This window comes from Pipra filicauda, unplaced genomic scaffold (assembly GCF_003945595.2).
Source record: "Pipra filicauda isolate LSUMZ 115617 unplaced genomic scaffold, ASM394559v2 scaffold3_size10097308_pilon, whole genome shotgun sequence".
Classification (NCBI taxonomy): Eukaryota; Metazoa; Chordata; class Aves; order Passeriformes; family Pipridae; genus Pipra; species Pipra filicauda.
Genome location: NW_024104532.1, coordinates 2,475,163 through 2,501,888, shown reverse-complemented (window position 1 = coordinate 2,501,888; position 26,726 = coordinate 2,475,163). Strand labels below are relative to the sequence as shown.

Here is a 26,726-nt window from a genome sequence, read left to right as displayed (position 1 = left end):
AGACCTCCAACTTGTGCTCCCAGGGGTGAGGGGCTTTGGGGAGACAGCGCAGAGCCCATAACTCACTTTTATCTGGAGTGCTGGGGCTGGCCTGGGCAGGGGGAATGCAGAGGGTCCCCTGTGCACAGGGCAGGGCCCCAGAGCGCTTTCCCAGCCTGGGAGCCCACGGCAGTTGAGGGATCGGTTTCAGGGCGATGCTGGTAGCGGAGTTCACGGTGGCTTAGTGCAGCAGTGGCTAATAGGGAACAGATGCGAGGGTGCTTTGTGCTGGAGCAGGCCTGGAGGCACGGGAGTGGGGGACATCGCTTCCTGCACCTGTGGCACTGCCTCCGTGTTCCTGTAGAGTGGTCACAGGCCCCCCGCGCTGGCTGGGGTGAGGAGGCAGCAAGGAGGCAGCCGCTGATCTGCCTTCCCAGCTTATGTGAGCCCTTTGCCCCCCAGGAGCAGCCCAGAAACTGCGCTATTGGGGTCTATTCCAAAAAAATAATTTATCAGGTTGATATTTCACGTACATAAATATTCATCTCTGTGGCTATGTACAGATGCAGCAGGAGGCCGACAGCAGTGGGGCTCCCACCCAGAGACACTTCCACCAAAGCGCTGGCCAAAGCCCATCTCCCTGGGCGATGTCATGGGCATCCCACACAGTTCCTGCCTGGACAGGATCTAGCTCCCTCTGCCAAACAATGCGAGGCAGGTCTCAGCCAGGACTGATGGCTCAGTGCCCAAATGGAGCCAGGAGAGAGGGACACCCTGCCCCAGCATTGCAGCTCAGGGCCCTGCCTGCCCACTGCTCACCCCGAACAAAGCAGGGAACCTCCTGGGGAGCCTGGCAGCTTTCAGAGCCAGAAACCTGGACCTGCTCCCAGCAAGGGCAGAGGCAGCCTTGGCATCACCCTTCCCTGCCCACCCTTAAGTCCTCACACTGGGGTAGGAGAAGAGGCGGGGAGCCAGCGGCAGAGGGTCGTGAGTGAAGACGGAGTCGTCGGAGGAGCAGGAGCTGGCAGTGTCCTCGCAGGAGGGTGAGTACTGCTCAAAAGGCATGGAGAGGTCCAGGTACTGCAGGGAGGGACAGTGCCATCACCACCAGTGCTGTCAGTGCCCATGCTGCCCACCCCCACCAGATCCTCCACCTCTCACCTCCTCCGAAACGGCTGCCAGTATCTTGTCCAGCCCCTCCACAAGCTGCTTGAAGGTGGGGCGCTGCGAGGGCACGGCATGCCAGCACTCCCGCATCAGCATGTACCTGGGAGGCAAGTGGTGTTAATGGGGTCTCACTGTGCCCCCTGCCTCCCCACCTGGCCAGTACTCACAGCTCATGGGTGCAGTTAGATGGCCGGTCCATGCGGTGCCCCTCCTTCAGCAGCTTGAAGAGCTCCTCCACAGGAATGCCGGGGTACGGGGAGCCCCCCAGTGTGAAGATCTCCCACATCAGGATCCCAAAGGACCACCTAGGATCACGCATGGCAAAGGGGGGGGGGTCAACCATGCTCAAGGGTCCTTCCCCAGCTTGCCTCTCTGCACCCTGCAGTGCTGTGGGAGCAGGGATGGCAGAGGGTGGCATCACCTCGGGGGAAGATGTGCCCCACTGCTGCTGTCCCCATGGAGCATCTCCATCCTACTCATGGGGACCCTCCAGTATGTGCATAACTCCACAGTGCTGCCTTGTCCCACACAGACAACACACCCTCATTCCCCCCCAGGACTCACACATCGCTCTGGTGGGTGTAGACACGGTCGAACAGGGCCTCTGGTGCCATCCACTTCACTGGCAGGCGACCCTATGAGAGCAACCCCCTGCTCAGCTCAGCCCTGGCTGGGGGTCCCTGTGCCCCTCTCCCGGGACCTCCACTCACGTTGCTGGTTTTCTTGTAGTAGTCGATGTCATGGACGTCTCTGGCCAATCCAAAGTCAGCGATTTTCATCACGCTCTCTGCTGTCACCAGCACATTGCGGGCGGCCAGGTCACGGTGGATGCACTGCGGGGGGGGGAGCGTTGCCCACAGGGGTGTGAGATGGTGGCTCCAGCTCTGTATGTCCCCTCCACACACCCAGAGGTGCTGTTTCTCTCCCACACATCCCCCAGCACTTCTGCAGGGGTGGGGCCACCCCCTCATCAGGCTTTCTGCAGTGACAGGCGCACTGCTGGGACACACACACTCCTCGGGGGGTGGGTCAGGCTTTGAGCCCCACATTTCTGGGGAGATACTGCCTTGAGCCTTGCTGGATGAGACTGGTAGGTTCTGGACAGCCTGTGGGAATGGGTTGGGCTCCCTCTCCATGGGGACAGCACATTCACCAGGGACACACCACTCCCCTGTCACCACCATGCCCTCCCCAGCTGTGCCCAGCACAAACAGCCCGCGTGGGCCGTGCCAGCCCTACCCGCTTCGACTCCAGGTACTCCATGCCACGGGCCACCTGGTAGACGCAGGAGACCAGATCCTTGAAGGAGAGCTGCTCCTCAGGCATTGCTGTGACGTCGAAAGCGTAGTCGGGTGTCGGGGGGCGGCGGGCACGGAGGTACTCACGCAGGTTGCCCTTCGCAGCAAACTCCACAATCACGTACAGCGGCCCTGGGAAGGGCAGCCACTCACTCAGCTCCTGCCCTGTCCCTCCCCAGTCGGCCACTGTCCCCAACAGCCCCCATCCCCTGGTCATGCTCCATGCCCTGTCCAAACCCTGCCCGCACAGCCCCCTCACCATCCTGTGTGCAGACTCCCAGGAGGTTGATGATGTTCTTGTGTTTGTCCATGAGCTTCATCATCTCCATCTCGGATATGAGGTCAGCCAGGTCCTTGTCAGTGGCATTGTCTGGGGAAGGAGGGCAGTGTCACCGTGCCAGCTGGGTGGCACTCCAACCCAGCACTGATGCCACCTCTGTTCCTGGGACACTGGCACAGGAGTCTTTCAGCATTTGTACATTTCAGTACCTTTCAGTACATTTCAGTACCTTTCAGCATTTTGACAGCTACGGTGACAGCTCTGTCTGGCCGGTCTCTGTCGATCCCGTAAGCCTCTGCCCGCACCACCTGGCCAAAGCAACCTTCCCCCAGGGGCTTCCCCAGCACCAGCCTGGCAGGGACAGGCAGAACCGTGAGGGACCACAGGGATGGCCCCACTCCCCACCACCACATGGACGAATCCTGAGGGGCAGAGGCAGTGTGGCTGCCCCTCTCTGTCCAAGCTGAATCCCAGTGCCCCAGGGTACAGAGGTGCTGAGGTGTCTGGTGGTGGCCAGAGACCTCCCCATATGTCACCCACATGCTGCTGTCCCTGGGGCAGCTGGGAGAGCAGCCCCCAGTCCCTGCCCCACATGGCACCGTACTTGTCTCGGGGGAACTCCCACTTGACATCAAGGGGCAGGTCCAGCTCCATGACACCAGCCAGCATTGGGGCACAGCTGGAGGAGAGACGGGTGACGCGCATCAGGGATGTGCTGGACTTCCCGGAGGAGCTGGAGTCCAGGGAGAACTGTGGAGACCAAGGGACCTCAGCCATCCTGCCCCATGTTCCAGGGCCAAAGAGAGTCCTAACAGTGCTGCACAGAGACCCTCACTTGGAGCAATGGGGCGAGGGAGCCACAGGAGGCAATGGGGAAAGGCAGCCCCAAGGCTGGTAGCAGGGTAAGGTGTGACGGGTACAAGTGGCACTCGTGGAGCCAGTTGGTCACCAAGGTCCCCCCTGTGCCCAACAGGGCTCCAGCTCATCACCCACCTGTCGGATGAGTGGGAATTTGGAGAGCTTGTGGACCGCCATGGGCTCCAGGTGCTGCTTGCTCGACTGAGTCTGCATCCGGCAGAGCACCATGATGATGATGGCCATGGCCACGGCCAGAGAGCCTGAGGTGTAGATGATGATGTCCGTGTACTTGGCCTCAGGGGCTTCAGCTTCCCGCACCAGCTCCTCCTCTGGGGAGAGCGAATGAGTTGGCCTGAGGCATGGCCTCTGCGTGCCAGGGGTCCAAGACCCCACCCCAGGACCCCACCCTACCTGGCAGGACGGTGAGCCAGGCAGACTGGTAGGAGAGGCCAATGGAGTTCCCTGCCAGGCAGGTGTACTCGCCAGCATCCTCCACGGAGACATTGCGCAGGTACAGCACCTCCACTTCAGAGCTGTTGATGTCTGCAGTCTGCCAGGGAAAGGGATGGATGGTCAGCATCCCTCTTCCTCGGGGGGCTCTGTGCACCCCTGTCACCACTTTAGGGTGGGTATCTGGGATCTGGGTGCTTCCAGCCCTTTTTACCTTGAGCACTTGCACGTAGGGGACCCCATCAGGACCGTAGTTGCTGCCGTTCACCTCAATGTGCTTCAGCCACTGGATGTGGGGCTGGGCGTCGCTGTAGACCTTGCAGAAGAACTCCACATCACTGCCCACAAGGGCCGTGGTGTTGGCAGGCAGCCCAGCCTGCAAGATGGGCCTGTGCGGGGACCTCTCTGTGCACAGGGAGCAGAGCGGTGTCACTGACACAGTGGCCCAGAGCAGGGGCTCCTTTCTCCCTCCCTCTCCACCCACCATGGAGCCACAGAGAGCCCTTCCCCAGCCCTACAGTAGACCAATGCAACATGAGCCTGGTCTCCATCCCACATCCCTGGGGTGCAAGGGACATGTGGGCTGCACCAGAGAGAAGCCACGAAGCTACTCCACCCCCTTCCCCTGACCCCAACCCCTCTGCCTGGCGTGGGGGGAGCCTGGACCAGCGCTGTGCTGAGGAGCCCTCACCCAGCACATCCAGGAGGTAGCTGTAGCGGATGCTGCCAAACCTGTTTTCCACCAGGCAAGTGTAGTTGCCGCGGTCAGAGGGCACCACACTCTCCATCACCAGGCTCCAATGCTGATGCCGGAGCTGCCGACGGGGGAGATAAGGCAGCAAGGTGAGATGGGGGAGATGGATCCCAGGAGGGGAGCTGTGGTAGGGGGAGCTGACCCGTACCCGGATGCCCCCAATGCGGTGCTCCCCCCGGAACTCGCGCCCATTCTTGAACCAGCGTATGCTGGGGCTGGGGCTGCCCGAGGCCGGGCAGCGGAACTTCACTGTGTTCCCCGCGGGGACCGCATACAGCTTCTTGTCCATCCGGTGTGGGTGAGTCCAGTAAGGAGCTGGGGACATGTGGGACATACAGTGGGAGGGGGCCAAAGGGCAGCTAGGGGCCTGTTCCCAGTTGCCTCTGCTGGGACTGGGAGACAGTAGTGTCCCATGCCCCTGGTTCTGCCCCAGTTGCCCTTTTCTGCAGTGCCCTGGCATGGTACTGACCTCTGGGCACATAGATGGGCTCCTCATTTCGGTCTCTGTGGGGACTGTCGCCATCACTATCTTCATCATCATCACCTGATGCCAGGGAGTCTGCAAAAGGCAACGGATTGAGAGGGACATCCCTGCCCGCAGGGCTGGGTGGGCAGTGGCTGCCTTGCTGCCCTGGGGGTTGCTGGGCAATGCCAGGGCCCCTACCCACAACGGAGATGGTGAAATTGCGCAGGATCTCCCCAGTCCCCCGCGCCCGGCACACGTAGAGCCCTGAGTCCTCATAGGCGACCTCCGAGATCTCCAGCAGACTCTGCCGGAGATGGATGCGACCTCCCGAGACAAGAGGCCGAGACTCCTTGTACCAAACCACACTGGCACCGCTCTGGTTGGCATCACAGTACAGCTTCAGCACATTGCCCGGGTCCAGCAGGAGATGTTCTTCTTCTGACTCCAGCAATGGGCTCTCAAATAGCTCTGGAGAGACACGGTGAGTGCCCACCCTGGTGCTCACCCCTCCCAGGACCCCACCACATGTCCACCCCAGTGCAGAGAACATGTGGTATGACACAGGCTGGTGCCCAGCTCTGCCACCCCGGAGGTGGGTGAGGGCTGGACTGCCCTAGGGCACAGGAACATGCTTTACCCAGTGGTATGTCCTGTCCAAGGCCACACATGGCACCATCCTTCCACCACTCCCAGTGGCACAGGTGCTCCAGCCCATTCTGCTTCACTCAACCCAGCAACAAACCCACCCGGTCACCCATCGTTGGACCTTCACATGCCCCAGGCACGGCCGGGACCATTACGCTTGGCTGTCTCTGCCTGGCTGTCTCCGGAGATGCTCAGGCTGGCAGCAGGGCCTTGCCTGACCATGGCCAGCAGCAGCGTGTGCACCTGGAGGGCAGACACCACCTGGCTGCCAGAACGGCAATACCAGCGCAGCCCGACTGCCCGCGTGCAGTGGCCTGGGGGTCAAAGTGCGTCCCCAGCCCTCTGCGTGGCCAGTACGGGTGGGATGTGAGGTAGCTGGGCCTCTAGTCCCCTGGGACGCGTCCTCCTCCCGTACCCACCATGGCGAGGCACTGCCGGCACCTCACCAGGAGCCACGCAGAACTGCGACAGCCCACGGCAGTCACGCCACTCCGCTCTGCCACGCATATCCACCGAGCGAGCCAAGCCTCCGCGGCACAGGGACAGCCTGCCTGGAGCCACCCTGCTCCTCCCAGCCTCCACACCTCCTCTCCCGATGATGGAAACGCTGGTCCCCGTGCCATGTCCCTGGCTCCCGCCAGCCCAGCCCCGCAGGCAGAGCGGTGGGGCTGCGTGCCCAGGGTGAGCACTCGCACCCCCAACCCGGGGCTCGGTGCCCATCTGGGATGGGGAAAGTATTCAGAAAGCATGACTCCCTTCCCGCCACCTCCCGGCCCCGCTTCGCCCCCCGCAGCCGTACCTGGCTCCATCGCCTTGCCCTGGGCAGCCGCCGCCAGCAGCAGCCCTGCCACGACCTGTAAGAGGGGCCGCATCTTCCAGGCCCCCGCGGCGAGGGGGGTCCCACCCTGCGGGACAGGCAGGGCCGGGTGAGCGGATCCGGGCGAGCAGCCCCCTCCCGTCCCGGGGCACCGGGGAGCAGCGGCGCGGAGTTCCCAGGGCACGGCGAGAGTGGGTGAGCATGGAGGGGAGGCAGAGAACGGGTGTCCCTGGGCAGTTTGAGATCCCTTACAGAGCCTCCCCCCCTTGGGAGTGGGCATGGAGAGGGGGGAACACCCCGTTTGGATGCCGGGAACACGACTCGCCCTGCCAGCGGCAGCCTCGTCAGGGCGCTGGGGGAGGTTTACCGGGGGAAGGGGGACCGTGGGGATTCCAGGGAGGGGGGAGAGTGTCCCGAGTGGGGGATCCCGAATAGTCCCGGGGGCGAGGGTCGCGTTGTTACCGGTGGTGACGGACTCCCGCGGCGGAGCCGCCCGCGCTGCGCGGGGAGGGCCCGGGCAAAGTCCGGGGGCAGCGGGCTCAGCGCCGCCGCGCCCCGCACCGCAGCCCCATGGCGGCAGGACCGGGGACGGCTCTGGCTCCGGCTGCAGGCAGGGCTGGGGCTCGCTCCGGGCTGGCTCCCGCCCCACTCTGCCGCCGCCGCGGGGGCGCGGGCACTTTGTAGGGGCGCGCTCGAGTTACAGTGGCCCCGCCCGGAGCGCTGGGGAGGCGCGGGGGGGGACGGGGACCGGCCCCACTCCGCCGCCTCCTTTGCAAACCGACCCGCCGCCGGGCTGAGAGGACAGTGGGAGGCGGCACCGACCGCGACCCCCCCCCAACAGCGAGAGGCGGCCCTCGGGCCCCACCGCTGCACCATCCCCGGGAGGGTGGGAACGCGTGTGACTGAAAAACACCCGGGGCTGCTCCCTTGTGCCATCTCCCAGGCAGACCCCACGCGTGGAGAGCAGCAGATGGGTCGATGGGACAAGGCCACCCCCGTTTCCTCCCATGGCACCCCAGTTGCTGGGAGCGGGAGCACCCCGGCCCCGGGATGCCGAGGGTGCCCCGGCAGCAGTGCCCGCCGGCAGATGCCCTGGCCCGGGCTGGGCGCGGAGCGTTGCTGGGTACCCGGCAGCCCGCACGCTAATTGCGCTGTAATTAGTTGTAGTGTTATCGCTGCCGGTGCCATAAAGCGGCTGTGACCCTCATTAGGAGCCCATAACGGAGCGTCGTAAAACACCGAGAGGCTGCGAGCCGGCGTTGGAGTGGCCTAATCCGGCCCATAAACACTTCGTCCTCGCCTTCCCCGTGCTGCTGCCTGTGCCAGAGTGGGCAGACCCCATGATGCCCAGGTCACGCTGCCCATCTGCCCGCGCAGGACCCCTAGGCACTGGGGGATGCCTGGCCTCACACACTGACTTAGTGTGGTCCTCAGGAACACCTTCCCCTGGGCATCTCGCTGCCAGCAAGGGGGGACAGAAGGTGTTCCCAGCACACAGCCAGGGTCCGGTCCCAGCGTTGCTCTTCGTTGCTGCATCGCCATCTGCTTCACCATCTCTCTGCTTTCCAGCAAGACCTTCTAGGGTCGTGCTGAGCCCCACATGCAGCATTGTCCATGTCTGGTGTGGAGCCTGAGTTCGTGTGAGTGGGATGCACTGTCACTGTCACCCCTCACCCTGTAGGGCCACACTGCCAGGGCCAAAGCACAGCCACATCTGTACTGCTCCAGGACGCCAAACCAGCAACTTTCAGCATGACATGGCTTCATTGTGAGGTCTGGTTGGTGCACCGTTCCCCCATGCTGCTGGGGTGCTGGTCCCCCCCCCGGGGTGCAGAGGTGCACAAAGCAGTCCCAGGGGCCAGCAGCCCCCAGCAGCTGTTCATTCCTGCCGATGCGTGAAGCGGACGAGAACATCAATTTCACGGAGCAGCGGCCACCCCTGCAGAGTTCACAGTGTGCCGGAAGCACAGAAAAATGTTGGGTTCAGCTCAATTCGAACCAAAACCAAATTAAAACCAGAGAGAAGGGGTCGTTCCCAGTGCTGGGAACACCAGGGGCGAGCTGGGACTCTGGGGAGCCCATGGGAACCATGGCCTGGGATGGGCAGGGAGAGATCCCCTGTATCCCAGGGTTCCCCGATGCTGGGTGAAAGCAAGGCAGAGAGACCAGTGCTGGCACCTCATCCCATGGCACACCAAGCATCCCTGCTGGGTCAGGGCAATGCTGGGCACAGGCTGGGGCTTGGTGGGATGGAGCTGTGGGCAGCTGGGAACAGGTAGCCTTTCTGCCATGGGGCAGTGCTAGGCTGGGGCTGGGCTGCCTGGCTTGATTTATAACAGCAACTGATGGCAAACAAAAAGCCCTTCACAGCAGCACAGCCCCACCGCCTGCCACCCGCTGCCAGCAGCACCGCCACGGCCTCTGCCACGCCAGCAGTTCAACAAGGGGGGATTGTGCCAGCACAGCACCCTGTGCTGCTAGTGCACCCCTGTCCCAGCACCCTCCTCTGCTGCTCCTGTCTCCCCAGCTCATGGACTGTTCCCATCACTGCAGCACCGCACGGGACATGTGGCCCCTGCCTGCTGAGCCACAGTGGGAGCTCAGATGCAGTGGGGTACCCAGAGAGGGAGTGTGTCCCCATAGCCCTGCAGATGGGGCAGGTGGACCCACTCTGCCCCATGCCCAACTGGGAGAGGTGACCCCCTGGCCAGACCCTCGGGCTCACTTACAAGTGCAGGGCCCCACGGCAGTGAGCACGCACGAGGGGCCGGGCGCCGGCATGCTGGACCTTCATCCTCCCGCCCCTGCCCCTTCCCCCAGGCAGTAAATCATCCCCACTCCTCTCATGAAAGGCCCATGTATGCACTGCCGGTGCAGGGAGCCTGCCTGGTGCCAACAATATTGCTCTTGGAAGGCAGCCGGAGCTGCGGGAACACAGCCGCCCCTTGTGCCTGGCCCCAGCGCTCGCCGACACTCCCGCTGTGGTGGCACCTGTGGCCGGCATGAGCACACGCGGCACCGTGGGGGGCCGGAGCCTGGGGGGCTCTTTCCTCCTGGAAGTTTCTCTTGGCTTCCTCTGAACAGCAGTTGTTTGAGGGGCAGGAGCCCCAGCTCCCTGTACCCCATATGTGTATGAGGTCCAGGAGCTGAGGCTGAGCAAGCTCATGCCATGTACTGGGGTGATGGGAACCCCTTGGCACAGAGGGAGTGGGCCAGCCCTGAAGTACAGGGGTGAGCCCCAGCACAGGGGCTTCCAGCTCCATCCAGCCCCACTGGCCACATGGCAGCTTTCAGCCACAATCTGCTGCCCTCACATCCATGGGGACCCACCAAGGCAGGCAGGGCCCATGGCAGAGGGGCAGCCACCCCAGGCTGGGCAGGGCACTCTGCAGGGGCTGGGTGCAGTGCTGGAGGTGAGCAGCCAGGCTCAGGGCAGTGCTTCTCACCAGGCCCTGGTCTTGCCTGCCCATCCTTATCTCCAGCTGGGAGGGACTGATGGAACAACCCAGCTCGGTTAAGGTTTAACCAGGCAGAACTTGGCAAACATGAACCTGCTGCTCCCTCTGGGGAGCCAAGAATGTGGGGCCCAGCACAGGGGCTGCAAGATAGGGACACTGAGGTCCTGGGCTTTGGCCACAGCATGGCACAGGAGCACTCACAGACTGGGGCAGGGAGGGCTGAGCGGGGAAAATGTGGGGTGGGGGTAGCCTGGCAGCAGAGCAGGCAGTGCCATGTCTTGTCCCTGCTGCAGTCCTGTTGCCCCTTCCTGTCCCGGCTGTGTGGGGGAGCGCTGGTACTGCAGGCAGCACGGGGAACAGGGTGCATGGGGCCAGGATGGGTGCTGCTCCCCTTGGGGATGTGGCACATGCCATGTGCTGGGCTGGGAACCACGGTGCCCACCTGTGGGCCAAGCAAGCAGGATCTTTGCCTCCCAGCCCTGTCCCCTGTACAGCACTGGGGAGAGCTGCAGCCACGGCAGGGGGCTGTGAGGCAGGACCGGGGCCACCCCGATGCTCCCAGCCCGTAATCGCAAGCAGGCACCCGGCCCTGACTCCACATCTGCACCTGATTTACTTGCTGGAGCCAGTGAGGCCACGAGGGGTGGCAGCGGTTGGGGCTGCAGCTGGGGCTGCGCTCCCCCCGGCTCAGGGGGAGCCCACGGCCCAGCCCTGCACGGCCCAGCCCTGCACTTCTAGAGCAGCGGTTGGCCCCACGGAGCTGCTGTGGTGAGGGCAGGGGAGTGCAGCGCTTCCGTGGGGGACGTGGCTGGCGGGCAGCTCATGCCCTTCCCCGTGTCTGCCAGCCTGGGAAGCGCTGGGGCTCAGCCCAGAGAGGCAGCCAGAGCCCTGGTTCAGGGCAGGGATGAGCAGAGCTGGGCCGACAGCATGCCAGCATCAGGGCACACCTGGGGACAGGGGCTGCTCTCTGTCCTCAGCCTCCCTGGGCTTGTGGGTGGCTCTGGCCCCACAGCCTGGCTCCAGCTCCCCTCTTGTCACACCTAGGCATGCCCGCAGGTGCTGGTGTCCCTCTGAGAGCAGCCCAGCAGCAGGATGGGCAGCCTTCCAGAGTGGGGACAGGGAGGAGGTGGCCACTACCAGCCTGTTGCCAAACCCTCCTTTACACCAGATACACACTTCCTCTCACACCGCACCCACCTTCACAGGAAGCAATTACACAATGAAAACTACTCTAAAGGGAGTGAAGTATTTGCTGTCTAGCAAGTCTCTTCCAGCTGGATCCTTTTCCTGACAGATTCAGTCCTCGTTCTGCTCAACGAGTGCATACAGGAGGGTAGGGTTTTGCTTATCCAGAGGGATAATGAAACCGTTGTGGGCTGGCAAAGGATGTGCGTTCTGGGGCCACCAACAACTCCAAGAACAGTGCTGCAACTTGCTCTAGAAGTCTTGGCTGAAGTAACTGTAGCCTCCTGGGGCAGTTGACTCTTCCCGGACATACTGCTGCGGTGGGAACGGTCCGACAACTGGCACTGCTCCTGGCATCCTGCACATCGAAGGGAGCAAGAGGAAAACACAGGAAAAAAAGGAGACAATGTCACAAATGCTCTGAAATGTGCCAGCTGCAATCACTGCTCAGCAGGCACGGCTGTCAGCAGAGCAACAGCCCACTGCAGCCAAGGCAACAACTTGCCAGAAAACCTTCCAAGTGCATCCTTGCCCTCTGTGCCTGTGTGTAAACAGACACCTTTAGCACGGCAGAATTAGCCGCGGCACAGCTCAAGGACTGCTAAAGAGCTCCCATTACAAAGCAAGCATCCTGCCAGGCTGCAGGAGCTGGAACAGGACTGCATGGCTGAATCCAGAGCAGCTTTCTGAAAAGTGGCTGCAACAGCTATGACAACATCTGTGTCCTTAAAGGGAACATTCACGTGTGTGTGTGTTGGGAACATCCTCAATGCTATCTCTCTGGAATGGGATACGTCCTATTCACTCATTCAGTTGTGCTGTTTGAAAGCTGAAACTTTTCTGGGATGCAGGATGGAGCACAAGTCTTCCAATCAAGTACTCCAGAGAGCCGAGGGACCATGGGGCTGTTATTTCATAGACAAGCAACAAGAGACTCCAGTTTTCTTCCTGACTCATTTGGGAAATTTGGCTACGAGCCTGTCCTCACTTGAGGTAGGGTTTCCTAATACCTCTTCCTTCTAAGAAGCTTTCTAAGCAACCCAGGTTCATTATTGAGTCTCTTTTAGTGAAGGCTCTTAAATTAAAGATCTGAACTTTGACAGTGTTCAGAACAAGTATTTTTGGTATTAATCACCTGGCAACCTGATTTTTTTCATTTAATAATATATGCAGGGGATGCCATTATTTAACTTGCCAGCTGTGAGAGGGAGTGAAGGAATACAGTCCAGGTTTCTGGAGCACGCTGATTCCATGCCAAATTTTACAACAAGCAACCCCAAGGGAGATTAGAATGGCAAGCAGATCTCCACTGAGCCAGTTCTTAATTAAATTAAAATCTCAGCTGTTAAGAGAAACTGTGTTTAATGGGTGTCAGGCTCACTGCAAACGTCTGTGCTGAGCTGAACTATCAGGAATGGAAAGAAACTGGAAGCAGCACAGCCGGGCTGTCTGCAGAGGGAGCTGTTGGAGTGGCGTCAGGACACACAGAGAGAGCCTGCACAGACCCTGCTGTTATGCTTGGAAGTCAGCTGGAGACACGCGTTCAAAACCGCATTTTAGATTATATTTAGGCCATTGATTTGAACAGCGAGGCTGGAAACACACTTAGACAAGAATGTTACTTACTGATTCTTGTGTTTGAAGCCACTGATGTGAGCTTGGTACTGCTCTATGGAGTTCAGCACTATGTTACATGTGCTGCAGGGGTAGCCCTTCCCGGCTGAAACAGACAGCAACGTTAGCACACACAGCCAGCCAAACCCGGTGCCTGACTTAGAAACAAGCGAGATAATCAATCACCTCATGTGTTAAACAACCCTACACACAGACAAATAACAAGTCAACAGCCTGACCAGGCAGGGAGGTCACACAATCCCACTACCCCACTGTGTATCAGCCAGTCACTGTGAGGGAATCACTAAGACAAAAAAGCTTTCCTAATGAGAACATGGGTTTGTTCATCGATAACAACAAAGACACATTTCCTACGAATAGGCCACAGTATCAGATATAGTAAAAGTCTTAGCATTAGGACCCCAACCCCGATGCTATACTGCCTTTGCAACTCCATTTTTTTCCCACATTCTCACTTCTCCTGATCTGGAAATCTCATAACAGAGAATGAGGGAGATACTGAATTTGTAAGCTTATAGCGTTTCAATAATAAAAACAGCCAGAGGAGATTACACCCGATGTCCAGCTCCACAATGCAGCATTCTGCTAAGCCTTGCTGAGGTGCCAACTGAGGATATTAAGCTCTGTCCTCAAGCAGTTTGGTTACAGTCAGCGGATCAGTTAACTGCCAGGAAAAAAACAGTTTCCAACAATAGTTGTACTAGACAGGATCAATGGTTTTGTGTAACATGACAACTCCAGCCGGACTGAAAGTTCAGGAGGTCACAGATACCAAACAGGCAAGCATGGCAGCACAGGATTCTCTATCAGGGAAAAATTCTGGCAGTTGTCCTCAAGATATTAAGCGTTCCTGAATTTTGGCTCACTGGGGAAGGGCTCTACCTGGGAGTCTCACAAGGAAAACATTTCATTAAGATGAAAGAGGACACGGATCCCAGGGGTGCAGAGCAGCAAATCACTGAGCGGGAAGCACAACATAGCATGCAACAGACACTTCCCCATGTGGCTGCTGCACCTCAGAGATTCCAGACTCCGGTGGGACACTGAGCTCTTAAAATGGATCTGGATCTGGGCAGGAAAGGCCAGAGGAGCCAATACAGTCTCAGGTCTGCCTCCCTGCACCACCAAGGTCATCTCTCTGTTGCAAATCCAGCCAACAGGTGTGTTCACAAAGTTGTCTAAACTGCACTTCTGCACCCCAAACCTCTGGTTCTCAGAGGACTTTAAGCAGACAAACACCTCAGTGTTGCACTGCAAAGAACACCTGCTGCCAGCTAGGTCCCAGCAGAGACTTTAGGAACAGGTGTGGCTGTTGGCACACAGAGACAGCAAAGAGAGTGGGAGAAAACATGCCTGACTACAGTCCATCCCATCCCATCCCATCCACCCCGAATTACAGCCCAGACTCTGAAACTCTCCAGAACAGCTGAAGTTCCCCGGAGATGTGTCTGTATGTACTCTGGATCTGCTGGCACTTCCTGGGACACATCAATCACACGGGCAAGGGCACTGCCCACCTACCCAGCCCACCTGGGCTGGGGCTCCTGCCACTGTCAGCGCCTGAGTCACACTCAAGTAGAACCATTCATCAGACCCCACTAATTAGGTGCAGAGCAGATGGGTAACACGAGATACTGAGCACCTTCTCCATCTCCCACACGGCCACGCAATGTGGGAGAGAACATTACTTGGCTAATTGAGCCTCATTTGTCATAAGTGCTACCGGTATCTAAAGGTGGCCTGCAAAGAATTAGAATAATTAATCTTCTGCTTGTGTGGGTTTTTATGACAGAGAAAGGAGCCCTTGATGAAGATTTTAAGATGATTTGTCTGCTTATTATTTACCTTGAGCACCCAGCAGGTACTAAGACTTCCTGGTCCAACAGAAGGCTGTTGGGAGGAACAAGGGCGTTTTCCTAATGCTTTCACTGGACTCTGAGGGCTTTCATCACGTACAAGTGCTCATAAGCAGCAGATCATAAACCAAAAGAGTTTTAACTGTCTGCCTAAAGTTCCTCCTTAATAGCTCTGGAGTTTTTTTCCCCACATTCCTACTTGCTCCAGAGAGAGTTGCATTAGTTCATCAGATGGAAGTGCCCACACAGAGGCAGAAAAGCATTCAGGGAGAAATCTCTCTGGCTTTCATGTGCTTTGAAGCAGCAGGTGCAGTTAAACCTATTCCTTCCATCTTTGGCTAGTCCCCCCCAAAGATGATTTTTAAGCATCAAATGCCACTTTTATCTTTCCATTTTGGATGCAATCACCTAACGAGAAACAGTACTGGCCAAAATCCCTGGATTATCCACACAGAGAATAAAAAGGACACGTCCCCGATTAAACAACATCACAAAAAACAACCCAAAGCTTGTCATGAGTAGCTACAGTCTAAAACATCTGCTGCTGGGGGGTTACAGCCAAATCAATCTTATGGTGTATAATCAAGTCCCTCATCATGAGCATTTCTCCCCTGCTCCCTCCACACAGACTCTCTCGTCCAAAGGCCTGTCAGACACATTCTGTTGCTCTCCCACCCTGCTCTCCAGCTGGTTATCAGCCTCCCTGCTGAGAACTCACCCATGAAGGACGATGCAGGTGCATCAGGGGTTCGGCCATAGTGCGCCATCAGCTTGTGTTTGGTCTCTTGCTTTCTGTGCTTCTTGCCTACATAGTGCTGTTTTGCCATAAGGGGGTTGTTGAAAGTGGCATGGCAGAGGCTACAGAACTTGTCTGGGTCAGTAATGTCCTTGTTCTCTTCGTTAGAAGATGCAGTAGAGGTGGGGAGAGCAGCAGGGTGTTTCTGTGGGGGCACTGCTTCTGTTGGGTGGATGCAAACTCTTGGTCAGTCTCAGAACTCACAGGTAAAAACCAGTCACTTTATTTCCCCCAAACTCACATTGAAACTCATAACCTGCTACATCTAACCCCCAAACCTAAACAATGTAAGACACCTTGATAAATTCACGATGCTCCTATCTCTTCCCACAATGCTGAAGAATTTAAAAACATGTGGCAAGATAAGTCAGAATACGCCAGGAAAACTTTCAGAGTTTAAAAAAATCCAACAGATTTGCACATTTCTCCTTAATGTAAGCATGACTGTATTCATGAAACAGTGGGTATGAATGAGCTTCCATCTGCCGTTACCATTCCCCAGTCAGAATAGGGGCACAAGCCCCTGCACAGCAAAGGCAGTGGGTTTCTGGAAGCACCGTGCAGCTGCAGGAGTTGATTGTGAACTGAGTTCATGAGGAGTCTTGCCTGAGAAACAGCATGAACGGGACTATGTCTGACACAGTGAATCCACACAGGGAACTGGCTTCCTGTGTGATGGAGAAACCTGCAGCCTCTCACTATGCAGTGCCAAAGACCAGAGCAACAAACCTTCTAGGGATCAGAGAGCTCTTCTCATGCCAAAACCAAAGGCACGCACCAGACTGCTCAGTGCATGTCCACCCCTCCCTGCAGGCTCCTGTCTTACCCAAAAGCAAGGGCTCCAAAGAACTAAAACATCCCACAGGCCACCCTGACCCCAGAGGTGGCCTTGCTCTGCACACACATCTTAGCAAAGCCATGAAGACACCCAGGACAGTTTCTGGCTGGAAGATCCCAGCTCAGAGCCAGCACAAGCTGCCACCCTCAGGTGCACTCGAAGGCTGTGTTTTCCCTCCATCCTGAGCACCTGCAGTCCACCAAGCTCGTGGCTGCCCCACCTGCCCTGGACAGAGGGTTTCCCTCCCCACCCACCGGGCCTTTCCGGCTGCTAGCAAAGGGGTGGGACACACAGGCAGCTGCACCCCAGGCAGACGTGGTCAGACAAGCATATACTGAAGCTCCTCAGCTGTACTCTCCCAGTCCCCAGCTATCTGCAGCTCACCAGTCCCTGAACCTCAGAGGCCACATTGTTGTAGCAGAGCAGCTCTGAGGAATTTGCCATATTGGAGTTTCACCAGTCACTACAGTCCCTGTAAGCTTTCAGTGAGCATCGTATCCTGTGACAGGCATTTCTACAGTGTAACATCACACTCCTGGTCCCTGCACACAGGGATGGGGACAACTCTGCTACCAGCTGCGTTTCTCCCAAACAAAGCAAACCAAAAATCCACAAAACTTTTTTGCCCACTGAGCAGGCTGTCACAGCCAGGTCTGTGGAGGTGCACTGCTTCTTCTAATTCATAACAAAGAGCGCACACACCCTCACAAGAGCTCACACTTGGGGTGCAACAAACCTCTCAACAGCCCCTCAGGACAACGCAAAGGCACTGCAGACACTCATACCTTCCGCTTTGGGGGCCTGCTGCTTCATGTTCTTGGCATGAGTCTTGCCCAAGTAGTGAGATGTTGCCACGGCTGGAGAGGAAAAGGTCATGTTGCAGATGGGACAACACTTGTTCCTGTCCTCCCCGTTGCTGCCTTCCTGCTTGCTGTCCTGTGCACAGAGAACCGCAGAGTGGCTGATGCCAGGAGGGACCTCTGCAGGTCACCCCGTCCAGCCTCCTGGTTATGAGGAGAAACACTACAGTTTAGGGGTTCTGAGAAAAGGTTACGACAAGAAACACTACAATTTCAGAGTCTAAGAAAAGGCAGCCAGAGACATTTGGGTGCTAAGAAGTCTGATTGAGTAGGACTTCCATGATGCAGCATCACGCTCTCCCTTACTGCAGAGTGTTCTTGCACCAGATTACCGTTTTTAAACCCTTTGGCAAACACTCCAGGCAGAAGGGCCGCCCTCGCCTGTTTGGGTGAAGGACATGGTTAAGTGTGTGGCTGCCAAAACTGGACCAGGCAGCCTCGTCCCCTGCAAGGTGTGAACTGAGCAGCGCAAACATCACTATCAGCTGGGTCATCTGCAACATGATTCCAGCAGCGCAGGGAGCACCAGGCAGTTCTCAGCCTGACACTATGTGCGAAGGCATCCGCCATTATCCCCCACCTCCCTGCAAATGCCAGAGTTAGGGATTAGAGCTGAAGCAATCATAAAAGTAGAATCTGTTCCCCAAGGGAGTCAGGGGCAGACAGAGGGCTGAATGGAACGTGGGGCCTTTACTGACCAACAGGCTTCAGCTACTGGCTGAGGGAACCCACATAAGTACAACAAGGATTGCTCTGGGAAGCAAATTCCCGTGGATGGTGAACCCAATGTGCTCTGTGTGATGTTATGCAACAATACTCCTCACAAGCTGTTGCTCCTATTTTTTCTCCACAATTTCAAGCAAAACTATCAAAAAAAGGCAACGTGCATTTGTTTAAATGGAGAAGAAATACTCACAGAGGCTGTTTGAGTGGGGAGGGCAGCAAGAGTTGGGACAAGGGCTGGTGAAACGCCTGCCATTGAGCTCCTCAGTTCTCACAATGCCCTTTCTGAGAGTCTTTTCCTCATTCACTAACAAGGCTGTTAAACAGCCTTTAGCCCAGCAGGTCCTGCTGTGCCATATTCAGCCCTGAGGGGTCGTGCACTCACAGGATGGGTCAGGTTGGAAGGGACCACAGTGGGTCATCTGGTCCCACCTCCCTGCTCAGGCAGCGCCATCCCAGAGCACGTGGCACAGGATTCCATCCAGACTGTTCTGGGATATCTCCTGCGAGGGAGACTCCACACCCTCTCTGGACAATCTGTTTCAGTGCTCAGTCACTGCACAGGAACGAAGTTCTTCCTCATGTTCAGGTGGAACTGCCTGTGCATCAGCTTCTGCCTGTTGCTTCTTGCCCTACTGCTGGACAACCTTGAGCAGAGTCTGGTCCATCCTCTCACACTATCTGGTCCTATCTTCCTCTCAGACACTTTACAGAATCACAGAATCATTAAGGTTAGAAAAGGTCTCTGAAATCATCAAGTCCAACCTGTGATTGATCCCCACCTTGTCAACCAGACCAGAGCAATGACTGCCACGTCCAGTCGTTCCTCGAACACCTCCAGGGATGGTGACTCCACCACCTTCCTGGGCAGCCCATTCCAGAGACTGACAACCCTTTCCATGAAGAAACTCTTTCTGATGTCCAACCTGAACCTCCCCAAGCACAGCTTGAGGCCTTTTCCTCCTGTTCTGTGGTTGGTTGCCTGGGAGAAGAGGTTGACCCCCACCTGGCTACAACCTCCTGCCAGGGAGTTGTAGAGAGCAATAAGGCCTAAACTGCCTCATTTTCTCCAGCCCCCCACCCCCTTCAGCTGCTTCTCATGACTTATCATCCGCACTTCACAGACACCGATTTACAGACCTTACTGATAGGCAGCAATCGAGTCCCCGCTCACCTGCTTCGCCTCCAGCTTCATCTTCTTCCCGTGGGCACCCTCCTCCCCACCGTGGATGGACAGGTACCGCCTCACCTTGTTGGCGTGTTTCTTGCTCTAGGGAAAGCAGAGAAAGACCCGCTCTGTGCTCCGCCGTGCCCAGGGGGCGGGCTGGGGTGGGAGGATGCTCCCCGTTCTTTACCTGGTAGTGCGCCAGCCGCTGCGACTCGGAGATGAGCAGGGCGCTGCACACCTTGCACTGCGCCTCGGTGAAGATGTGTCCGTTCTCCCGGATCAGCCGCTCCACTGTGGGGTGGGGGGGCACAGAACGGGGGCGTCAGCGGCCCGGTCGGACCCCGGGAGGTGCGGAGCGGCCCTGTTCGGGCCGCTCCGCACCTCGCGGCGTCCGACCGGGCTGCAAGGAACCTCGTGGGGGCCCGGTCACCCGCCCGCCCCCGGTCCCGCCGCCTCACCCGCCTCTTTGCCCACCGGCGGCCCCGCAGCGTCCCCGTTGCTACCGGCCCCGTCCGCCATGGCCACCACCGCCGCCTCACGCTGTTCTCGCGAGAGCCCGCCCGCGCGCCCCCTCCGCGCCTAGCAGCGGCGGGGCGGCCTCCCGCGAGAGCGCCGCGCCCGCCAGGGGAGGCGGCGGCGGACATGTTGGTTGTGGGCATAAGTATAGAGCGCGGCACGGTGGCGGCCGGTCTTTGTGAGTGTTTAAGCGACGCAGCGCACCCTCCTCCGGAGGAAGCGGCGTCCCAGGCTGAGAAAACGGCGAGACCGCCTGCGCCTCAGGGCGAGGCGCCCGGGCCCCGCCCGCCATGGACATGGCGCCGCCCGCTTCAGCGCCCCGACGGCCACGTGAGGAGCAGCGAAGCCGCCGCCGCCATCTTGGGTGAGGGCAATGAGGCCTCCGCCGCCAACTTGAGCGCGGGTGCGGGACCCGCCGACCGGGGCCGGTGCGGGTAGACCTGGCGGGGAGGCCGCGGGCAACGGGGCGGCCCAAGCCCGGTGAGTACTTTGTGCCCTGCGGGGCTTGCTGCTGCCCCGCGGCTCGCCCGGGGCCGGCTCGCCGCGGGGCTCCCGGGGCTGTGAGGGATCCCCCTTCCTCCGCCCGGGGCCGTTTCCCGGCCCGTGGCCCCCGGGGCTGACCCCCTTCCCCCACCTCCGCCCCCCCTTGCGTGACCACCGGCCCCCGCTCTGGGTGGCCCGGGACCGGCCCCCAGCGCTCCCCCCTGAGGAAGGGACACCCTCCGTCCCACCCCCAAGGGCAGTTCCCCTGTTCCTTCCCTGGAGATGCAGTGCCTGGAGATACCCTGGAACTCCTCCTGGCCTGTCCCCTTGGGAGGGAACCCCACAACCAGAGCTTTGCCCTGGCCCCATCCCCTAAGGCCAGGGTGCTCCTGCCCCTCCTGTTCCTCCTGACAGGCCTGGCTCCCTTCTCCCGGGGCAGCCCCTGCACGCTCCCCTCCCTCTTGTTTGCTCACCTGTGGCTGATCACCTTTCCCCGAGCTCACCCCCATCCCGCCTGGGACCCCCATCCTTCTCCGCAGCTTGTTGAGTATCCCTGACCCCATCCTTGTCACTTTCCCTGCAGAGCCCTCCCTGCCCGAAGGCAGCGGGCCGGGAAGGGGACAGAGGGACCCTGGGCGTGGTCTGGGGATGGGGTCACTTTCCTCCCACGTAGTGGGGGGGAAACGTTTTCCTCAGCTGTCCTTGGAGAAGGGAGGTGCTGCGCGTGGGACTCGAGGGCACTGGAGCACGGAGCAGCTCCCGAGAGCTCGGATGCACTCGGCCGTGCGTGGCCTCTGCCGTGCCCGTGCCCTCTCTGCGAAGAGCTAACTCTATAAACGGATCGATCCTGTAAACAATTTCTCTCTCCCCCGGGCGCTGCCAGCCCTCGTGTCCTGCTCGCGGAGCATCATCTGGGCCCTGCGTGCCGGGTCGAGCCGAGGGTCCCAGGGATGATATTTCCATGGAGGCGTGTGGTGCTGACCTGCCTGAGCACGGGAAGCGTTGTGGCTCTGCTTCCCAAGGCGGGGGGAGTTGTTTACAAAGCGACAGCCTGTGTTTCCAACGGCTCAGGAACTCATCCGGGGATGAGAGTCATTCATTTTTTTTGGCTCCGTTTTTCGAGCATTTTTCAAGCTGTCACAGCTTGGCAGGTCTGTAGCTGCAGTGTCAAGATTTAGAATTATTCTGTCGGTAATTGCTTTCTGATTCATCAAAATGATAGATGAGAGGGAAAATGACAAATAATCACAAATTGGGGATCTTCAAGGATATCCCTAAAAATGTGACTGGAGAAGCGTGGCATGTGCGAGTCCCTTGTCAGGAGGTCACCTTTGCTGTCAGAGCGTTTACGAAGAAATTCTTTTAAATTCAGAGTTGGAAAAAAAATCTGGATAACTGCAAAGTCAGTCTGTGAACCTAATTGCAAAGGTAGTTTTAGATAATTCAGTCTTTGGCCTTTTTTTTACTGGGTCTGAAAACAGGTATGATCCCCTCGGGTACTGACAACTGTCCTTTCCAAGAGTGCTAAAAGCAATAGATGGTTGACTTCCCTGCCTGAAGAGGAGGGCTGTGCTCTGATGCATGTTTTCTTCTCTCAGCTACACCAGCTTGTCTAATAAAAGCTATTGCTGCTCTCCTACTCACAGCCTCAGACTAGCACAGCTACGACTGATCTCTTACTTGTCTTGTTCCCTTAGTTACATTTCTAGAGACTCTCTTTGCCACAAGTCCCTTCATTTTCAGAAGTGCTGTGGGAGTTGTGTGGTTACATCTCTTACATCTCCTCTTTTCTCTCCTTTAAATGTTGAAGGTAGGTGACTCATCATAACTTCAGTTGATATTTCTCAGTGATCTCTTATTTAGCACAGAGCACCAAGCAGAAGATGTATCACAGAGTCAGAGGAGAGATGGTGATACCAGTGTGGATTTAAAAAAAAATAAAAGGCAGCACAGCAGTTCCTTGTTGCTGTTTCTTTTGTTGTGAGGGTAAGGAGGTTTATGGGCTGCCTTTCCAAAACCAGTGACCCTCCGTGGGCCTTTCCGTGCTCCTTGTAGCGCATGTGAGTGGTTTTCCAACGATAAGGGAATGTTCCTCACCACCACGGGTACAGCAGCTGGGTGTGAGGCTTGGCTCATCTCCCTGGACAGGGAGGGCAAAGAGACCATTTGGAGCAAAAGATAAAAAAATGGAGAAGCTACAATGAGGATATTCCAACAGGACCTGACTTCAACTCAGCTGGAGCTGAATAGGAACCAGAGCTTTTCCAAAAGCAGTGCTTATTTCTATTTCCCTTTCTATAATGGCTTCAAACTGACAAAGAGCAGGGTTAGATTGGATATTAGAAAAAAATTCTTCCCTGTGACAGTGGTGAGGCACTGGCACAGGTTACTCAGAGAAGCTGTGACTGCCCCATCCCTGGAAGTGTTCAAGGCCAGGTTGGATAAAGCTCTGAGCAACCTGGTCTAGTGGAAGGTGTCTCTGCCCATGGCAGGGGGTTGAAACTGGATGATCTTTAAGGTCCCTTCCAATCCAAACCATTCTGTGATTCCTAAGCAGACAAGCACGGGGGGACTGCAGTGGTCCTTCAGTCACTTTGCCATTTGTACAGTATTCTGCCTTCAGAGGGCTCAGCAAACCTTCGGTGCAAATCATGACTCACCAGGATAATCGTCTTTTGTCTTTGCGCCTGTGTGTGCATGTCTTTGCAGAGGGAGGGAGGTGAAGGGAGTCTGTGAAGGCTGTGGATAGTAGAGCTGGAGCGATGTTATTCCTCACCTTGCTGCTTGGACTGTAGATGGAGCAGTGCACTGCAGTTCTCAGCACTGATGGGGATTTTGGACTCCCTGCTCGTTACTGTTTCTATACACAGCTCTGTTTGCAATTTTGTGGTGTTACAGGGAAGGGTTTGGTTCTATCCTGGCTGATGTACAGTCTCTGTTGCATCTTCTCTTCCTCTTATTTTAGATCTAAGCAGCACACTTGAGCTATTTGAGTGATCTTGAAGGAAAGCAGAGGGATGCTGTGGAAGGACACCGGTCTGGGAACCAGCCAACTTGACTTGCTTTTCCAGCTCTGCTGTTCTCTGGTGTGAAATGAGGGGCTTGTTGTTTAACCACTCTCTGCACATGTTTAATTCTAACTTCAACAGAGCTGGTCATGCTCAGCCTGCTTTGTAAGGCTCTTTTACATCATAGTTCAGGAAGCACCAAATGTTGTTGTTGAGTTATCTGGCAAACAGCAAGCACAGGCAGGAAAGGGTGGTTTAACTCTGTGTGCCTTCCCGCTGCTCTCCTTCACCGAGATCTCTTCCCAGTCCTCTCCTCCGAGCCCTTTTGGATCCAAGCAGCTGATGCTTGCTGTGCATCCCTCTCCAGCAGTCTATGGGCTGGCAAGGGAAGGGATGCTGAAGTAGCAGCTTGCACTGTGTGGGCACCTGCGTGCACAGAGCCCTCAGGTTTGCACTAATAACGCTCAGCAGGTTCCTTGCTGCTCGTTAAGTGCCTTTGTTAATGCGGATGGTTTGGGCATGTCTGCCCGGAGTTCTTCCGGAGGCTGCTGGTCATTGAGAAACCCAGGCTGCCAGATAAACCTGTTGTCTTGTTTCCAGCCTGCCTGCTGCCGGTGCCTGTGTTTTCCCTGTCTGTAGTGCTGGAGCAGCCGTGCACCAAGTGGTGCTGAGGGCAGGACAGCATCCTTGGAGGAACAATGCCTTTCCCCCTGGTTTTGTTGAATACAAACGCTGACAAAGGGCTGTGTTGTGGTGGCTTCTTGGTCTGGTGTGCAACTGTCAGCTTGATCTGCTGCCACAGCCTGCTTTGTTCTGGTGAAGGTGTGGGGCTGAGGAGGGGAAGTTGTATTGGAGGGTGGGAGATCCACTGTAAAGTGATGCTGTGGAGGAGTTTGCTGATGGGCTTTGAGAGGAAAGCCTCATTGCTTTGGAACAAGGCATTCAGAGTGGCTTTAGTCTGTGTTGCTGCTCCCCTGAAACCCCTTTTTAGCAATCAACTGTAATAAAGTGTTTTTAACTAGATGAGTGGTGACTGGTACATGTGGCTCCCAGTAACGCTAAATCCACCACGCTTTGTAATAAGGTTCCAGTGCCTGGGGTCTTTTGCCTAAAAATAGCAAAAAAAAAAAAAAAAAAAAAAAAAAAAGGATGGCTGGTAGGGGAAATCTAAATCAGAAGGAAACAAATGGCTTTTAATCTTTTCATCTGTTTCAGAGTGAAGGATGCCGAGGAGGAAGAAGCCCACGCAGGGCCTGGAGTCTAGAGGTCAGGATGGGGAGGAAGATGAGGATGAGAAGAGGAATTCAGCCAATGCCAAGAAGAAGCGCAGTTTTGTGGATGCATTTATTGTTATATCTGACAGTGATGGAGAGGTCAGTGATGGGTTTGGGGTGCCCAGAGCCTGTGCTGGGCCCTGCTGCTGCAGGACAGTGCCCGAGCAGCCTTCGGTGTTGTGCCAGGGTTGGGCTTTGCGCAAAGGATCTTGTGCCGTTCCTTTTCTTACATATGAGATGAATCAAATCCTATTTGACTAGGAAATGAATGGTGTGCTTCGTGAGGGTGAGTTATGAGTCTGGGATTTGATAACCAAATCCTCTCAGAACCGAATCTGAAACGTAATTTAAAAGTAACCTTTCCTCAATCCCTTTACAAATCTTTTTTTCATAATTTTTATTTGATTGATTTCCAGCTAAACCTTAGAAACATGATTCTGTATTATGTGCAAATAGATAAGAAAATGATTCAGAACACAGGCTTGTGAGTAGCTCAGAGACAGCTAGTGTCTAGTAAACTGATCTTGAATTACAGGAATCCAAGTTTGTAACCCACCTCCGCAGGGTGTAAAGGTGAATGTGGTGTGGGAGTGCCTGGCTGAGGCATCAAGGCTCAGATCTCTGATCCCCAGCGTCGGCTTACACACATCAGCATTACTCTAAAGATTGAAATGTCTGTGTTGGTTACACGGGCGTTGGGATGAGCTCAGGAACTCCTGCCCGGGAGACACCCGGAGCCGCGAGCCGCACGAGGGGAAATTATTAGAATCGGCGTTTTATGTGTGACTCTTAAGGCTTTGCTCTGTCTTCCTGGTGATTTGGGATCCTAAGCTGCTTTTTGTAATTCCACCATTTTCAAAAGCGTTTCAGTTCACTCTCTAGCTGTAGATCTCAAATCAAGTCCCTTTTGCTCCCACATCTGCAGTGTGCTGCTCTCCAATAAGGCGATTATCATGTGAGGAGGGGAAAAGCACTAGAAATAAACAGTGAGAAGCTGTAGGGCAAACGATATTGGATGTTTTTTCTTCACATTGTCTGAGTTCTTTCCCATTGGGAAATTCCCTGAAAGAAATGGAACATATGGCAGTAATAGTTCAGTGGGGTTAAACCCTTAGCTCTGCAATATGCTAAGTTAACTTAAGATGTCTGCTGCATCACTGGCCTTTATGGTGAAACCTATAAGGAAAAAAGAAATCAGCAGCTATAAGAGCTGCTGCAGTACATAAAAGATCAGGACCTGTTATTGTCTGCAATTATTCATCTCAATGTGCACATATCTGAAAAAGAGGAAACAAACGTCTCTTAAAACACATCTATAAAAAGGTTAGGCTCTCTCTCTGTTCTGTAAGTTTGTCTATAAACAATAAATTCTGATGGCATAATCGGTCATATTACAGAAAAGGATATGCTCAGAGAGGCCGTTAAAGAGCCAATTAGGTTCTGTTTAAGTGACAACAGTTCAGTCAGTTGAATGAGTGGATTTATTCAGTTCAGTCTCTTTCTGTGAGTCATCAGCTTACAGATCCAGTGCCATAGTCTCTTGTCGTGTTGTTTTCTGCAAAATCGAACGCAAAACTGTGATTTACTTGGGATCTCAAAAAAATAACTGTCTGCCTTCTGTAACTGTCTCAGCTCTTCTGTGTACATCAAGCTGAATTTCAATTTTGAACCTTCTAACTGTTGTTCTTGCTCTGGTAAGACCTTGTTGTGTGTTCAAGAAGAGGTGTGGGAAGCTCAGATCAATAGCAATTTTAGAGAACAATACATTCTCAATTAATCTTGCATCTGTTAGGACATGGTTCCTTATGAATCAAAAGCTACAAGGACAATTTGGGCATCATTGATTCGATGGCTTTCTTCCTTGGCAGTCTCTTGGCAGGTATCTATAGAACAAGTCCCTAGTTCTGCTTCCAGACCAGCAGATCTTGTAGCAGCTGCACCTGGAAAGCCTCCAGCTTCTCACTTTTGATGATCTTTGGCAGACTGCCTCTCCCAGGAATTTTTCAGTCATGCTGGATTATCAAGCTCATCCATGTTATTTTGCCAAGTTCTCTTTCTTTGCTCATGTCTATGCTGTGGCATCTGCAGAGCTGCATCAGAAAGAAGTTTTCTGGATGTGAGGCTTTCTGATCTCTGCTATATATAATCCTGGATTCGGGGAAAACTTCTCTTTTTTTGGAAAGGGTTGGACAAAATAAGAACAGTCTCTCTG

The 26,726-nt window shown here is 56.1% G+C and overlaps 3 protein-coding genes across 7 annotated transcripts in view; 1 reads left to right on the top strand and 2 right to left on the bottom strand.

Moving 5' to 3' along the window:
• Window positions 1–496: 496 nt before the first annotated feature.
• On the bottom strand, window positions 497–8,174 carry FGFR4 (fibroblast growth factor receptor 4). 2 transcript variants are annotated; one of them, XM_027718698.2, is made up of 18 exons: window positions 7,177–8,174; window positions 6,697–6,802; window positions 5,451–5,720; window positions 5,256–5,345; window positions 4,935–5,101; window positions 4,724–4,847; window positions 4,247–4,437; window positions 3,994–4,132; window positions 3,718–3,911; window positions 3,329–3,474; window positions 2,954–3,075; window positions 2,704–2,814; window positions 2,386–2,576; window positions 1,857–1,979; window positions 1,711–1,781; window positions 1,314–1,451; window positions 1,141–1,246; window positions 497–1,059 (listed from the first exon to the last, which is right to left on the bottom strand). In XM_027718698.2, the coding sequence occupies exons 1-18, from the start codon at window positions 7,900–7,902 to the stop codon at window positions 913–915; spliced, it is 3,162 nt and encodes a 1,053-aa protein (XP_027574499.2). In that variant the 5' UTR covers window positions 7,903–8,174; the 3' UTR covers window positions 497–912. The 2 variants fall into 2 exon arrangements, with proteins under 2 accessions (XP_027574499.2, XP_039241119.1); XM_039385185.1 differs by lacking the exon at window positions 5,451–5,720.
• Window positions 8,175–11,399: 3,225 nt separating this feature from the next.
• Window positions 11,400–19,787, bottom strand: ZNF346 (zinc finger protein 346). Its single transcript, XM_027718707.1, has 7 exons — window positions 19,692–19,787; window positions 19,421–19,524; window positions 19,240–19,335; window positions 17,268–17,418; window positions 15,567–15,806; window positions 12,984–13,077; window positions 11,400–11,715 (listed from the first exon to the last, which is right to left on the bottom strand). Exons 1-7 carry the CDS (start codon window positions 19,750–19,752, stop codon window positions 11,610–11,612), a joined length of 852 nt encoding a protein of 283 aa, XP_027574508.1. The 5' UTR covers window positions 19,753–19,787; the 3' UTR covers window positions 11,400–11,609.
• A 162-nt stretch (window positions 19,788–19,949) lies between these two features.
• UIMC1 (ubiquitin interaction motif containing 1) overlaps window positions 19,950–26,726 on the top strand; it is a 39,856-nt gene continuing 33,079 nt past the window's right edge. For 3 of the 4 annotated variants that reach the window (XM_027718705.2, XM_027718702.2, XM_027718706.2), the window contains exons 1-2: window positions 20,124–20,229; window positions 24,456–24,613. In XM_027718705.2, coding sequence (XP_027574506.2) covers window positions 24,464–24,613 — 150 coding nt within the window. In that variant the 5' untranslated portion in view covers window positions 20,124–20,229; window positions 24,456–24,463. The other variant, XM_027718704.2, reaches the window with a different exon arrangement.